This window comes from Manduca sexta, unplaced genomic scaffold (assembly GCF_014839805.1).
Source record: "Manduca sexta isolate Smith_Timp_Sample1 unplaced genomic scaffold, JHU_Msex_v1.0 HiC_scaffold_2107, whole genome shotgun sequence".
Taxonomy (NCBI): domain Eukaryota; kingdom Metazoa; phylum Arthropoda; class Insecta; order Lepidoptera; family Sphingidae; genus Manduca; species Manduca sexta.
In genome coordinates, this window is record NW_023593038.1 from 2,416 (window position 1) to 17,559 (window position 15,144).

The 15,144-nt window shown below is 34.0% G+C and overlaps 2 protein-coding genes across 2 annotated transcripts; one reads left to right on the plus strand and one right to left on the minus strand.

Moving 5' to 3' along the window:
• The first annotated feature begins 1,026 nt into the window (after positions 1–1,026).
• On the plus strand, positions 1,027–8,213 carry LOC115440328 (probable E3 SUMO-protein ligase RNF212). Its single transcript, XM_037445777.1, has 8 exons — positions 1,027–1,223; positions 1,303–1,367; positions 1,697–1,816; positions 4,026–4,155; positions 4,537–4,646; positions 5,667–5,741; positions 7,579–7,643; positions 8,004–8,213. The coding sequence occupies exons 1-8, from the start codon at positions 1,118–1,120 to the stop codon at positions 8,104–8,106; spliced, it is 774 nt and encodes a 257-aa protein (XP_037301674.1). The 5' UTR covers positions 1,027–1,117; the 3' UTR covers positions 8,107–8,213.
• A 478-nt stretch (positions 8,214–8,691) lies between these two features.
• Positions 8,692–14,577, minus strand: LOC115440364 (ATP-dependent RNA helicase glh-1). Its single transcript, XM_037445776.1, has 4 exons — positions 14,509–14,577; positions 13,155–14,238; positions 12,475–12,767; positions 8,692–8,885 (listed from the first exon to the last, which is right to left on the minus strand). The coding sequence occupies exons 2-4, from the start codon at positions 13,924–13,926 to the stop codon at positions 8,745–8,747; spliced, it is 1,206 nt and encodes a 401-aa protein (XP_037301673.1). The 5' UTR covers positions 13,927–14,238; positions 14,509–14,577; the 3' UTR covers positions 8,692–8,744.
• Between the last annotated feature and the right edge of the window lie 567 nt (positions 14,578–15,144).

Consider the following 15,144-nt stretch of genomic DNA (forward strand, 5'->3'; position numbering starts at 1 on the left):
AGCGCCTTCTGTGTCGATAGTTGGAATACATTTTGTTAATGCGTCGCCAACAGACAGGTTTCGACCGTTAAACTTTTGTATAAAACGTATTTATAGTGTAATATGGACGGCTGAATACTAAAACTTGTTAATAAAACAAAACAATGAAGAGAAATGACAATGACGATTTTTTAAATTATTGGTTAATTTTTTGTTCCAGTATTTGAATGGCTGGATACTAAAAGTATGACTTTCACCTTGGATGGTTAGAATTACAAAATCTACCTACGTGTTTAAGCGATACATATTATACATTTTGTTTCGCCTTTAATCTGGGTAACTAAACAAGTATTGGCAAGTAAAGAATTTAAATTCACGTCTAGTTAGTGATTAGTTCTCGCAGTTGAAAGAAAAACGTAAAAATAATTAATAATCATGGATATTTCTGCCTTTAAAATTTCGTCATATTAAATTTAAAGGCCGAAATATCCATGATTATTAATTATTTTTACGTTTTTCTTTCAACTGCGAGAACTAATCACTAACTAGACGTGAATTTAAATTCTTTACTTGCCAATACTTGTTTAGTTACCCAGATTAAAGCCGAAACAAAATGTATGAAAATGGACCTTGAGGTATCGCCTTAAAGTGAAATTATAATATAAAGAAATGGTTTTTAAAGTACTTCCGTTTTATTTTGTGTATTCTATTGATTATAATTTTAACGATCCATATTATATTATATTTTTTTTAAATTCTGAGATTTAACATTTTTAATTGTTAAAAAAAAATTCTCTACATTGCTTTTTGTAAATTTAGAGCTAAGTAGGTTTCTATGAAAAGAATTCTTATCAACATAAAGGACTTAAATAAAATAGAATGATGCAAAAAGAGATAGTAAATTTAATATTTTAGGGCAATATTATGTTTAAATGTTTATTAAATAGGTAGTAAAATTGTATGCCGAATGCATTATTGTAGGATCTTTTTGTTAAAGAACTTATATTTTCCTAAATAATTTTTGTCCCAGAAAAGGCTGTATGGTGCCATGATCTTTGCCTCCATAATAAATTTGAAGAAACAGTAATTTAATTATGTAAACAAGATTTAATTTTGATTTCTTGAATTTTAATGAATAATGGATTGGATTCATTGTAATAAATGTTTTGCTCAATTGGAACCTGGAATAACGCTCCATTTAACTTCATGCGGTCATATGTTTTGCAACAATTGTTTAGGCAATGGTTTGTACAAACGTAGTACCTAACAACATAGTCCAAGTTAGAGACGCACTGGTGTTGAAAAATATTTTCTTATTTTTAGGTTTAAAAGAAAGTACCTGTTTAGTATGCCGCATGCCATGTTCTATTATGAAACTCGTCCCAGACGTATGTAAATTACAATTTTCAAATTATATTTTTTTACGTAGTAAGTTAGGGTTCCGCCAAGTCCCTTGGATACGAAAGATAAGAATTTTAAGATGTATGCTGTAAAGCGTGTGCTTTACTTATTCACTTGCTGATGTTGTTCGATAAATATTTCTTTATAAATTAAAGGATTATTTTATAACAGAAGCGAACAAAGCATCATTGCGCACTAAATTCAGGTCGTATGTTTGATATATACAGAACCTCCTGGTATTGTTCTCTTTGTCGCATGTCTAATGTGATTTCGTTGACATACGCAATGCGTATATTTCGTTTCATTATAATTTTAGATGAAACAAGAGATACAAGACTATTTCACAGACCCAGAAGAGATAATTAAGAAAACGTGCGAAGTGTTACAATTCCAGAGGCAGCATCGAAGGAGATTGATATCGTATCTTTTGCAGTCGGTAAGTGTTTTGTTTGTAGACATTATTTTTCCATAAGTTTCTTATAAGTATTACTATTTTTTAATTGCTTTGAATGACGAAACGAGCTTGCCGGTCTGATAGTAGCGATACGACCGTCCATAAACAGTAGAAACACCAACCAACACCTTGAATTCAAAGTATTGTTCGGTATTCCACTGCGCTCGCCATCCTGAGACATGAGATGTTAAGTGTTATTATGTCCAGTAGTTACACTGGCTACAATTTCCTTCAAACCGAAACACAATAGTGACTACACATTGCTGCTTGGCGGCAGAAATAGACTTTGCGGTGGTACCTACCCAGACGGATTCTCACATATGAGAGACCTACCACCAGTAAAATCTACTTATATTACTTCATGTCTTAGGATGGCGAGCGCATTGGAATAACAAACAATTTGTAATGCAAGGTGTTGGATGGTGTTTCTACTGTTTATGGGCAGTCGTATCACTTACCATCAGGCACAAAAAAATATCTAATGACGTACATTCTATATTTAATATTTTTATTTTCATCTAGACGTCTAAAAATAAACAAATATTACAATTCGACGGTCCCTACGTAAAGTATCGAATCTGCAAAATTGCATTTTGCAGGCGCAATCCTTTGCGTAGGGACTAAAACATATATCGCTTGTTAAGGGAAACATATATCGCTTGTTAAGTATTTATTATCATGGCGATAAGCACTTCGATCCTTATTGTCTTAAATAAATGCAGTTCATTTTAATAAGGACCGTTAAATATCGAAAACCCAACGGAAAGTATTGAATCTGCAAAATGCAATATACGCAGGGACCGTCGAATTTCGGAATAACTTTTACTATAAAATGGCTGTGTCGGTATTTAAATGTCAATATTTATCTCGCGTCTGGGGAAAAGGTAGAATCTATTTATAACTGTTCATATTTGCCGGAGGGTCTGAATCTCGTTTTCAATTTCCTGTTTGGTGACGTTTTTTCGGTTCAGAAAAGGGTCTCTATTATAATTTGTTAGATTTTGTTTTAGATTGGGATATTCGTTTATCGTAGACGGTGAATCTTGTAATCTGAAAATACGTTAGATTCTTGGAAAATACTAAATATTTTGATATTTAGCATCCACTCTCTCAGGATGTCCAGCGCAGTTCTCTTTGTTAAAATTGCTTTGTATTTCAAGTTCTAGTGGCGGGACTGTCGTATGTAAGGAGACATAGAGATTAGCATCAAGCTAGCAACTCCTCTATCCCACTATTTAGTTGAATAAAAAGTAATATATTAGTATTACATAATTATTGGCTGATTTTTCAATCATCAGATAAAATTTATTCGACGGAGAAAACACATCACAAACGAATTAAAAACGACAGTTGGATAATCTACGCTATTTCATAAAGCTAAAGAGTTTGTTTGTTTTCACGCGTTAATTTTAAAAAACTATATTTTTTTTTTCATTAATAGGAAGCTACAATACTCCTGAGTGCTACAGCCTATTTATAATATTCCGGAAAAATATTTATCCCGGAAAAAGTTTTTCACGTGAGCTGAGCCACAGGCTAAATCTGTAACAAAGTTTTCAATTTGTTTCTTTTATATTCAGTGAGGTTATAATTTATTTGATGGATAAATTTTATCTGACGTTTGAAAAATTACCCTACCTCTAAACATTTCCTTTGAGAGGATAATAAACACGAAAATATTCTGGCAGGAGTTCTTTTTTATAAAGTGATCCCACTGCATCTGATGGTAAGTGGAGTGGGGTCCAATAGACTACTGACGAGAGATAATTACTCCTTGGCAGTCGACATAATCTAATCTAATCCCTCTCAGTAGTAGAGGAGGCCCGTGCTCAGCAGTGGGCAAGTATATAATACAGGGCTGATATTTTTTTTTTTATTATAGTCGACATAATTATGTCGGCCTGTTCGAAGCGGATATACACAGGCTGGTCCCGAATCGCGCCACATTTACGTGGGCCACTATGACGGGTATTAACACCTTGTGTACGGTAGTCGCTGTCAGAGCAGATATAAAATATATCCTACCACAAGGTCGATTGAGTTCAATTCAAAAATTAAAATTTATCTGAAATCTAGATTTTATAGATTCAAACCGCATTGGGGAAAAATGTTCATAATTCCCTTTTGAAAACATTCGTCCGTGCCCATTCATGAATACCCCGGATTTCTTACATTTCTTCATAATTCGCAGACAAAGAAATTTTATACAGCTCGGAACGAGTTGAAGCGAATGACTGATTTGTGTCAACAACAACACAAACAGCTGAAGGAGTATCAGAAAATTATAAAGAATTTGGAAGCACAACTCGCGAACCAGTCAAGTAAGTTTGTGATTATTGTTTTACGAAGTTTGTGGTTAAATTTCATTCGTTTCATTATTTGAGACTGAAGTTTTGACTAATATTTTTCTACTTATTGTTAATACTTTTATCGAGACTTGGTTGTAGTTCCGAAGTTAGAGCATTAACGTTTTAATATACTTTAATTAAAATTTAGTTCTTTACTGTGCAGTGGCGAAAGGTCCATATAACCCGATTCTTGCCAGCTTCCCTTTCGTAATTTTTGTCAAATCTAATTAGAACGATTTGCAGACCACATTTATGCATATTAGTACCTATATGTTGTGTCGGGATTCCTTTAGAAAACTTCACATTTCGCCACTATGTAAGTACAAGAGAGTGAGGTTTTCATGTATATTATAGAGCATACATCCCCGTTTAACATCCCAATATCGCCGGGCAGCAACATATCTCCAAGCTTCATTCAAAGCAGCGTTGCGAGTAAGAGACCAGCTAAGAGCACTCCATACACGGTACGTATATTTTAGATTCTAAAAGGATTGTATTTCTCCATGAGAAAACCACATGCTGTGCATATACCACAGCCTTCTACTTCTACAAACCAAGCGCCCAATGTGGATGTTGAATGTTTGAGGGTTACCAATAGTAATTTCGGCACCAAGAGACACTGATAGTCGACCAGTCATAATTAAAACAAATCCTTTTTGCAATGTATGGAAATTATGTTCGAGCGGGATGGGGCAAGATGCTAAAGATGTTATTATAATATGATAATAATATAACTAATAGGTATGCTTTAATCATATTCGATTATTTTTATCCTTACATGACATAAATTGATACAGAAGAGTAAGTTTATCGTAAAATGTATTTCTTTCGGTACCTATTGTAATAACGACTCGAAATTGTATTAGTTTAGGACAAAATTATACCTACCTTACTTTATACATACATACATACATACATAACATCACGCATTTTATCCCCGAAGGGGTATGCAGAGGCGCAACTAGGGCACCCACTTTTCGCCAAGTATGTTCCGTCCCATGATGTGATAGGGGGCGAGCCTATCGCCATATCGGGCACGACCTTACTTTATGTCATTATTTATATAATATTTTATAGTTATTTCTGGTACTCTAGAATTTTGCATAAAAATTGCATTATTTACATTGTTTTGTTATTCATGAAACATATCCGAAAGGCTCGTCATTTATCATCTCACTCATACGTGGGTGGAACACATACGAAGTAAAAATGAGTGCCCTGATTGCACCTCTGACTCCCATGAGTTTTAAGTAAAATATTGAACATTGTTTAAAAAATTAATATGTTGCGTGAAAGTTCCATTATTTTAAGAAGAGGGAGAGAACAGAGGAAGGTAGTTCCTGTTTATCATAATGAGACAAGTTTAACATCCTGCTAATGTTTATCATAAAAACATCAATTGTTAGCGGGATTCCCATTTTCCTATTTAGTTATTTTTGTTAAATTGTGTAGCAATATGTGATAACGCAATGATGTTTGAACAGCCGTATCAGTCGAACCTCGTGACCCCAACGCGGTTAAGTAAACAGCGATCAGCCAATTTCAGCGCTCATAGTCAGGTAATTATATTTATAATTAGCATATTATTTAGTGGAGACCGTTATAAGATATAGCGTAGGGTGCCTTTAGGCATAATAGATCGATGACTTAAAAAGGCATTGGATAGGGAATGGATCCTCAAAACCAGGATAATTGGCGGTCATTTTGGGAGCCCTACGTTTAGCAGTGTACGGCATAGGCTGATTATTGTGCAATAAAATACTTTTTTCTACAATTTTACAAAGACTTGATCACTCTAGGCGACGTCAAGCAAAAGTTTGTCGTAAAACGAAGTCAAATTTGTACTGAAATGTTTAATAACGTAATTTATTTATTTATTTATTTTTATAGGATCATCAACATAATGTACATAAACACGAACAAATACACAAAACATAATAATTAATAGAGCTATATGTAATTACAATTAAAGATGACCACAGCATGCGAAGTTATGAACAACTTAAGAACAATATAAAAGGTATAATTTTAAACCGTCAAAGAAAACTAGAATAAAAAACGATAAAAAATATGAGTAACAAAACAGTAAAAAAATGAATTAAATAAAATAAAACAAAAATACAACAACTACAATTATACAATTTAGCTTAAAAAACAATAAATAATCAAACCATAAAATTAACCAATAGTCAATAAAGAATCAAATCAATAAAACATAAATAATCAATGAAATTAAAATTAGGTAATAAAATTATAATTATAATAATAACGTAATAACTGTGAGCACATGGGATTAGAATTAAACATGTTTGACACCCCTGTCTATAGCGAGACACATGTTGTCTATGGATAAACAGCATGTTTAAAAGTCAGAGGTTATCAATCTACAATAAAACTAATAAAAACTCTGGTAATTACCCGCCTTACTAAATAAAACTTTATTTTTTGATTATTTAGTGATATCGATATCTGTTGTATATTTTTAACGAATAGTCACCGTTAAATTATTTAAAGCTATTAAATAAAAATCCCCGAAACAATGACAGGAACTCATAAAAATAATCCTATGCATATATGAATATTTTTAATTTGGAATCATTGTTGATTCTTAACAAATAGTACGGAAACCTGTTTTTTACTTACTAACGTCGTACGTAGTTAAATCTATGTACCTAGAAACAGCTGCCTCGATCTTGTTATCTAGATCGATAAGGTAGAAGTTAAAACGTTCGTTAGCTTCAACGCTAGCCTTTCTTTCGCTATACTGGGTGCCAACGCTCTCAAACGAATCTATCGCTTCGCCGCGCTGTGTGTTTGTTCTGGAAACTCACGTGTATTTTTCGAATAGAAAGGTTCACGCCTTTGATTGCCCGACCTTGCCAGTTTCCAGTAGACCATTGAAGCGATATTTTCGCAACTTCATCGCTCTCAGAATTATTCAGTAATTTATTTTTATTTCAAACACATCGATTCCTATTTAAACCTAAATTGATATAAAATCAACCACGCTTTGTTCATAATTTTTCTGAACTATTTAATAAACAATAACTTAATTACACTAGATTTATATTATAATTTTCTCCCAACGTTCCGAAGACTACAGCCTTCCTGTTCACGGAACATAAGAAATCAAATTATGCAAATCACACTAGGTAGATGGTAAGGCTAAAGGTAAACCTTCTCGGACTACCGAAAAGGTTTACCTTTAAGCCTATATATTAGAGAAGGTATTATATTTTTTATAAGATACTTAATTTCCTGAACAGATGATCTGATAAAGGTCACAGATACTCGCAAGATGGATCGCTGCCAGGTCCTTCTGAAATCTCTAGGGGAGGTCTCTGTTAAGCAGTGCACCTCCTTTGGCTCATGATGATGATGATGATTTAATTTCAGCGTTCAAATACGTCCAACAAGATATCTTCAACGGTGTTCACTCCGCCCACTCCAGAATCGGCCGGGTACAACAATTTTTAAAGAACCTCTAATGGTATTTCAAATGAATGATCCCAAATCGCTGGCGAGGCTAATGCGAATTTTATTTATTCTTTTTTCAAATTATTTGACGAAGGCGTAATTCCGTTCAGTTTACGATTCAACAAATTGAACGCAATCATGTTTCTGATTGTGTTAAATTGCGCAAATATTAAAAATAATGTTGTAGTTTTATTTTAAATTTCCAGACAGAATTGACGTGGTTAATGTGTTGGAGAATTGTAAATATGCTTCTACGTTCTTAGATCATTCCTTTTTTTTTTTAAAATAATATAGACGTTATTTGTAGAAACAATAAGATTTGAAGTTTTAAATTTTATTTATAGATCTCGTCTCAGTCAGCGCAGTAATGAATCTGGTTATTTGTCTAACAGTCCTTGGGTACTGTCCCAAAATAACTGGTACTTCAACCACAGCAAGAAGCAATAGGAACAATATTGTGCACTTAATTATAATTTAGTTGTTACTTTGATTGTTAGTTTTATACTGCATGTTAATATCTTAAAGTTTAATAAAGTTCTGATTGTAATTTGTTATTTGATATTATTCTTTTACGTATATAGTATATATCATACAGGTAGTAACAACTACATTTGCATCGGTATAATCAGAAAACTTGGTGATATTTCAATGTATTGCCAAATTCCATCTGCGTTATACCTTCAGTTATGTTTTGTGGGAATATATTTTACTTATAGCAGATTGCTGAAGTTAACCGTAAAACATAGAATACTTGATAGCAAGCGGTCGTCTTAATAAACACCCTAATTGTATACGAGTTATGGATTCGGCTTTCAATGGAGAAGAATGCGAATTGTTGATTTAATCGATCTTTGGCATTCTCGAATGCATGTGATGCAATATGGTTTATATTAGTAACCGCTATTTTGTTGTTAACAAAACATAAGTCTTGTATAGTCGGGCTTATCAGCTTCCAATAAATAATTATCAATGACAGAAGAAAGTGTAGGTCACTTTCTTTTGGGCTTAAAAATGTCAAATAAAACAACATCGTTTTCATAGACATGCTTTTATATTGATGTTATTCGGCCCGCTGTGTGCGAGGATTAGTGGATGGGCAGGATGCCTTTGTTCTGCTGGTAGCCGCCGGTCGCCTCCTGGTGTCCGTGGACTGCATGAGCTCCGAGGTTGTTGAATTTCTCCAGCTGTTCCGCTCCTCCTTTATAGCCCTTTTGCAGGAATTCGCCCTGGAAATAATATGAATAAGTTAAAGTTTTTTTTAAAACTTTCCGTCTTTCTTCGGATATATTAGTATGAAAACATCGTGTAATAAGATAGGAATTCAAGACCCCAGAAGTTATTAAAATTATTTTGATTAACAAAGCATGAATCCGTACGAGTATAACACTATAGTTAGTATTTTACATTGCCATATAACCAAAAAAAAAAAACAATATTGTTACATTAAATAGATGGAAATTCGTAATAGTTACTTTTATGGTAAAAATGATTGAATTTACGGCAATACTGTTTTGTTCACATTTCAAGATTATTACTATTTTACAACTAGATTTATTGAATTACACAGATGTTCGAATTTTACGATTCATAAACCTTGCTGATATATCTTTAATTTCCAAAAGTAGTTGTAGTTTATGAGTGAATAAATTTATACAGACGGCTAAATGACATTCATCGTTTATTGACTCAACATTGCTAGAGATATATTTAATTTGCATTAGTTGCGGGCGGGAATATGTAAAATGTATGGGATTTTATTTTAAAACTGTTTTGGAAATTTTTAAACTACTGTAATATTCCTAATAAATTGGCTATCTAGTGTTCTGTGCATAATTAAAATGGGTTACCTTAGTTGTAGGTGGACAGAATCAATAATTTTAGTGGCATTTAAATAGCACAGTGTCTTTCCTCGGGTGAAAAATAAATAACAGCACCCGAAATAATGTAGTTCACGTTCATTTAGTTAGTTATTTCAACCATTAGCACCTTCAAAATCATGAACCAACTTTATAATAAGTATGAGAATAAATGTCATTAAAATATTTCAGGACTTAATTATAAAGTAAGTAAGTATAAATAAAGAAATATGTATTATTTAAGTTAATTTAAATAATACATATTTTTTAATCATTCTTATATATTGTAAAACAATGTCCCCCGTCGCTTATGTCTGAATACGTTAAACTCAAAAACTACCGAATTCGTTTCGATGATATTTAGTTTGAGACCCTGGGAAGGCTAAATTTCATCCCGGAAAATATAAAGCTGGACTTTTAACCCTAAAAACTTTTATACGGACGAATCCGCGAAAAAAAATCTTGTAAATAATAAATGCATAATTCTATTTACTGATAAAATGGTTACGTACCGTTATAATTACATTTTATAATAAGGGTGACATTTTTATGAGGTAGATACGAGATAGAGCTGAATATATAGGTAACATATGATGCGTTATGATGTTAATGAGCATGTAAAGGGAATTTACTTAGACTTTGCCTACTTTTTACTGAATTGTCTTGATAGGGTGTTCGGAAATTTCCAATTTGCCTACAATAACTCTGTAACAAGAATAAGCTTAAAAGAACAGATCGCGAAAATCGTAGATTTTTTTTACCTAGGAATTATTATAGCGATAAAACCCTGTATCGAACTACGATGGAACGTCAAGACTAAAAAAACTATGAACAATTTGGCGATTAAGTAATTGTAAACTCTAAACTTAACAGTTTAAAATTCTAATTGCTAATTCATTTCTTCTCTTCTTCGAATTTCTTTGTGACTAGTACAAATGATGGTAAGTGAGTGATGATAAGTCTTTTGTGTGCCTTTATTATGCTAGCTTATCATTCAATAATCGCAACCCTACCTCATCCGAACAATTATTAAGACAGTAATTTCGATGAGTCTACATATAATATAACATCATGCACTACCGCCAAGTTAGAATACCATAAATATTTAATAGACTTTCAGTGGATTTGCTAAGCGCAGATGCGTAACGGCTTTAAATCCATGCATAAAATACAGGCTTTACGGCGAAAAATACGCAACAGGCTTTATAAATAAAATATTTTGTGAGTGCCTGTTTCACACCTATAATTTTGAAAGGTAAAACAAGTGCTTTTTGGTATTGAGGTGCAGTGAAGTGCAAGCATATTGAAGTATTGAGGCTCGAACGCAATGCCAATAACGTATTAAAGAGGTTTTCAAAACCAGAAAAATTGAATTGACTGGGAGTTCGAAATTTGAACCTTATTGCTCCTAACAATTTCGTTTATTAAGCCTTTTCAGGGGTCGTTAGAACTATATTACATACATATATCGGCTACTATATTGAGTCTTATATTAAGGGGGTATTTATTTTTTTTTAAATTGGACCAAGCACGCAATATTTACAACTATTCTGCCAAGTCAATGTACTCAAATAGTTGATTTAACCTTGCTTATTATCTTACCTATTAATATTAATGAAAACATTTCTGAAAATGTTTAGATGCTCGAATGTTTGTATGTTAGAAGTTATTATGATGAAAAATAAAAACTTAATAAATTATGTTATCCTTATTTAGCCTCGTTGGGTTCGTTATAATGCTGATTCTAACTGGACAAATGACAGTTCTGTGGAACTCTCTCGAAATAAAAACTATAAGAGGTTCATTTTTCTTGAAAGTTTTTAACTAATCCAGCCTACTTATACTATAAATGGGTGGGTTTGTGAAAATGTTTAGATATTTGTTATAGGTAAACATAGAAACAGCTAAACGGATTTGGATGAAATTTGGCAGACAAGTAGACCATGTTAAAACTAAAATTAAAACATTATATCCCGGTAATTTGCTCTCATATGAAATAATAATTTGAAAATCAGATTTTTTAAATACATGCCGCTAGGATATACAGTGTTTTAGCAACTTTTATGATTAACAGTTTTTCACGCGAACAAAGCCGCAAGCGGTTGCCTCTATTTTAATAAGTAAACAATAAAGTTTAATTCTGATTATTTTTAGCACCAGATGCCTAAACCACAGTAAAGATAAAAAAGGAATTAATTCAATAACACTTCTACACAGTCCTTTAGAAGTTTCGGACTTGACTTCCTTACGAAGGCATTATGCGAGAGTAATGAAGTGCCCACTTATTTGAACTTGAGGTTAAAACAGGTATTTTTTGTTGTAGGTATATTGTCATCAAGATCCTATCGCGTATTACTTTAGTACCTTATCACTTCATGTGTTGGATATCACAGCAAACCATGCGTGCATTATCTATCACGTTACCTATATGATAGCTTCAACTTGTGTATGAATAGCCGTATTCAATTTGTCGCTTCACAATTCTCGAGGGATTCCTTCTCTCATATATTTGGGAGGGTTATTTAACGAGTGACTGATTTTGAACAATCAACTTCTCGGCTTTGTAGTAAGCCTGATGGATTGATCAATCATATTCGCGATAATATGGTATAATTTCAAATTTCTAGTTACATATTAAAATGCCTTATTGTGGCAGATTAAGTGTACTTTCTATTAGATATAAAGTAGAATATGTAGGTATAGTTGTGGCGATAAAAGGTTGCAATTAATGAAATAGTAGTTATAACTAATCTTGAGTCAATTAACAATCAACGCTTGTGTCATAGGTAGGAACGAATGACTTAGATTTTGGCCCTACACTAAAACTGAATCAAATATTTGCTAATTACATAAACATTTGTATCATGCTGGAATTAAACCTGTCATATCTGTCATAGCTAGATCCTAGTTCACTAGGCCAGGAAGCAATGGAAAAATAATTATCATGAACATAACCCACCTTATTAGCTTTGCTGTCATCAATCTTCTGTTCAGACACGTGATGACCTTCCTTTCCTTGTGCGTTGGCATCCAAGATCTTCTCCTCATGAGCTCCCTTGAAGCCTTGCTGTGAGTTCTCGCCGAAGGAACCTGCATTCTGCCCAGCAACCCTATGGTCCGCTTCATCATGAGCCTCGTCGTAGAAACTTTCAGATTTCTCCTCTTCATTCTTACTGCTGGAAGTCTTGAAACCCTTGCTGACGTGTCCTTTCTTGTGGCTCTTGGCTTTCTTCAGCTGTTCCTCGTTGGCACCTAAAGTTATTGTATGAGTATAATTGCAGGCATTGTTAATAAATTAAGAAATATTTGCATTATAGCTATTCTTGAATGCGCTCTAGGTTGATAATCTTACCATTTTATATTTTTTAACCGTTTGTTACATACCTATGTTTATTTTTAGTTTAAAAATTTAAAATAAAATCAACTTATCAATTTTAAAGAAACATAAGAAAGTTAGTAACTATATCTCTTACAATTTAATCATTATTTTGAAATTATTATCAGCGTAGGTTATTTGTAAGTTTATTACCAATCCGCAATGACCCGTAATAAGAAACACAAATGATAACGGAAAAGTGAAAACATAAAGGATGATTAACGTTGAGAGCAACTAATATAGATAACAATTTAATGATTTACCATGTTTGTTGAGCTTCTGTCCACCCTCGTAATATTTTTCGTCACCGGCAGCTTTCTTCTTGGCTTCCTCGTCTTTGTAGAAGCTGGATTCTCCCTTCTCAGTTTTAGCGGCAGCGGAACCTTGCTGGTATCCTTCTTGACCATGTTTAGTTTCTTCTTCAGCTTTCTTTTCAATCTTTTCCACGTTTTCATCAGCACCCTTCTTTTGTGCGGCATCGTATGCCTTCTTATCAACGTATCCTCCACCAATTTGAGAACCTAAATAAGGATGGTAGATTAAACCGCCTCCCAGACCACCGGCGTAGCCTAAACTTCCCAAGCCGGCGAGGCCAGGGTTGAGCAGTCCAACGCCATTGCCGACACCAACACCGCCAGCACCAGCGCCGAGGCCGCCAACAGCGCCCACTCCTCCAAGACCGATACCCAATCCTTGTCCAAGACCAAGACCGCCCAATCCGATCCCGCCCAGGCCCAACCCTTGATTCAATCCAATACCACCAAGTCCACCAACACCACCAACTCCGCCAATACCACCGACTCCAACTCCAGTTACGGTATTCAACACAGTTGAAGCAGCTCCATCCAAGTGTTCTTCTGGACTCTCTTCTACTTCATAGCTGCTAGACAGAGGAAGTCCTGATACCACATCGGTCCTGATCGCGTCCAAACGTCCTTTGATATGGTCGTAAGGAGTTTTCTCATCAGCCAACTCAACTTTGTGGGAGTTAGCCACCGCCGAACCGACTACAGCGAGAATAACAATTGACAACATCTTAGAATGTATTACCGCACAACAACTGATGTCATTTTGGTGTTGCGGCGGTTATTTATAGTGAATTTAAATTCGGTGGAACGGGGTGTGATAGTTTTCACGGTTTGTGTCGGGGCCCGCGTCCGGTCGTTTCCTTCCTGTGGTATTGTTTAGACTAGTCTAATGAGAACAGCTCGGGTGAAATAAAACAATAAGTCTGGTCGAAGACCTTGCTTTCCAGTTGATTGGTGGCGGCAGTGGGCCGTTGGTTTACGCAACCCGGGCCGCTATGGGTGACATTTTTTATTAGACATTTCTGTGATACGGTACTTTCTGGAAATGTTTAACTCATATTAGAAATTACTCATACTAATCTAATAATTTCTTGCATTAATAATTCTTAATGAAATAAAATTTTGATTTATATGACACATAAATTTGTCAATGAGCAAATACTATAAGTCTGATAGTTACAACAAGCCCAGATGGCTTTGAAGTGTAAAACCACAAATTTCATCCTTACATTTGGATATAAAATATAAATATTTGTGTGGCATTTGGTTTATATCGGATCAAAAGCCACCTAGAGTTTTCAAAACCTACCTTTTAACTTAGCCCAGTCTTAGAATTATATGTAATTTTGCATGTGTAGGGATGTACAGACATTTTTCGTGTCTTGATGTCTTATAACACGTATCTGAATTTCCTGGAATTTCACTAATACTTAATGAAAACTACATCTTATTTAGTTCATTCTTTGCCACTTAACCCGCAACCAATTTACATATATGTTTAACAGCAATAAAACTTCAATATACGCGATAAATCCGTCGTCGACAAAGCCATTGAAAAAGGCCAAACCTAATCGCACAAAAACTTTAATCGGCCGACGAATTCAGTTAAGCTTATCAATTATCTAATCAAATTAGCGAGCCTGCAAATTGATTGGTAACAAATTAAAAAAACATTTCGTAACAAATTAAACAGGTGATGAATTTTCACTGTGAATTATTAAACATTATGGCCTTGATTCGGTTCGGACGATTTCACATTATTGTTTTCTTACGGTTCAAATATATGTCGAGGGCTTGCATAAGGTTACCGACCAAGCATTATATTGGGTGACAATCGATAAATGAGTCACCTACATTGTCAGAAAGAGCGATGGACCAAGACAGTCATAGGTGAACAAACTCGCAAAGTGACTGCGTCTAGGTTGTCACTATCTGTAGTTAAATA

Bases quoted from the DNA above. Each gene is read 5' to 3' on its own strand.
- LOC115440364 (XM_037445776.1), bottom strand. From the start codon at position 13,926: ATGTTGTCAATTGTTATTCTCGCTGTAGTCGGTTCGGCGGTGGCTAAC. The intron at 12,768-13,154 runs GTAAATCATTAA...CAATAACTTTAG, and splicing joins ACAGAAGCTCAACAAACATG to GTGCCAACGAGGAACAGCTG. The intron at 8,886-12,474 runs GTGGGTTATGTT...TATTATTTCCAG, and splicing joins ATGACAGCAAAGCTAATAAG to GGCGAATTCCTGCAAAAGGG.
- LOC115440328 (XM_037445777.1), top strand. From the start codon at position 1,118: ATGGATTGGATTCATTGTAATAAATGTTTTGCTCAATTGGAACCTGGA. The intron at 1,224-1,302 runs GTTTGTACAAAC...TCTTATTTTTAG, and splicing joins CAACAATTGTTTAGGCAATG to GTTTAAAAGAAAGTACCTGT. The intron at 5,742-7,578 runs GTAATTATATTT...ATTTAATTTCAG, and splicing joins ATTTCAGCGCTCATAGTCAG to CGTTCAAATACGTCCAACAA.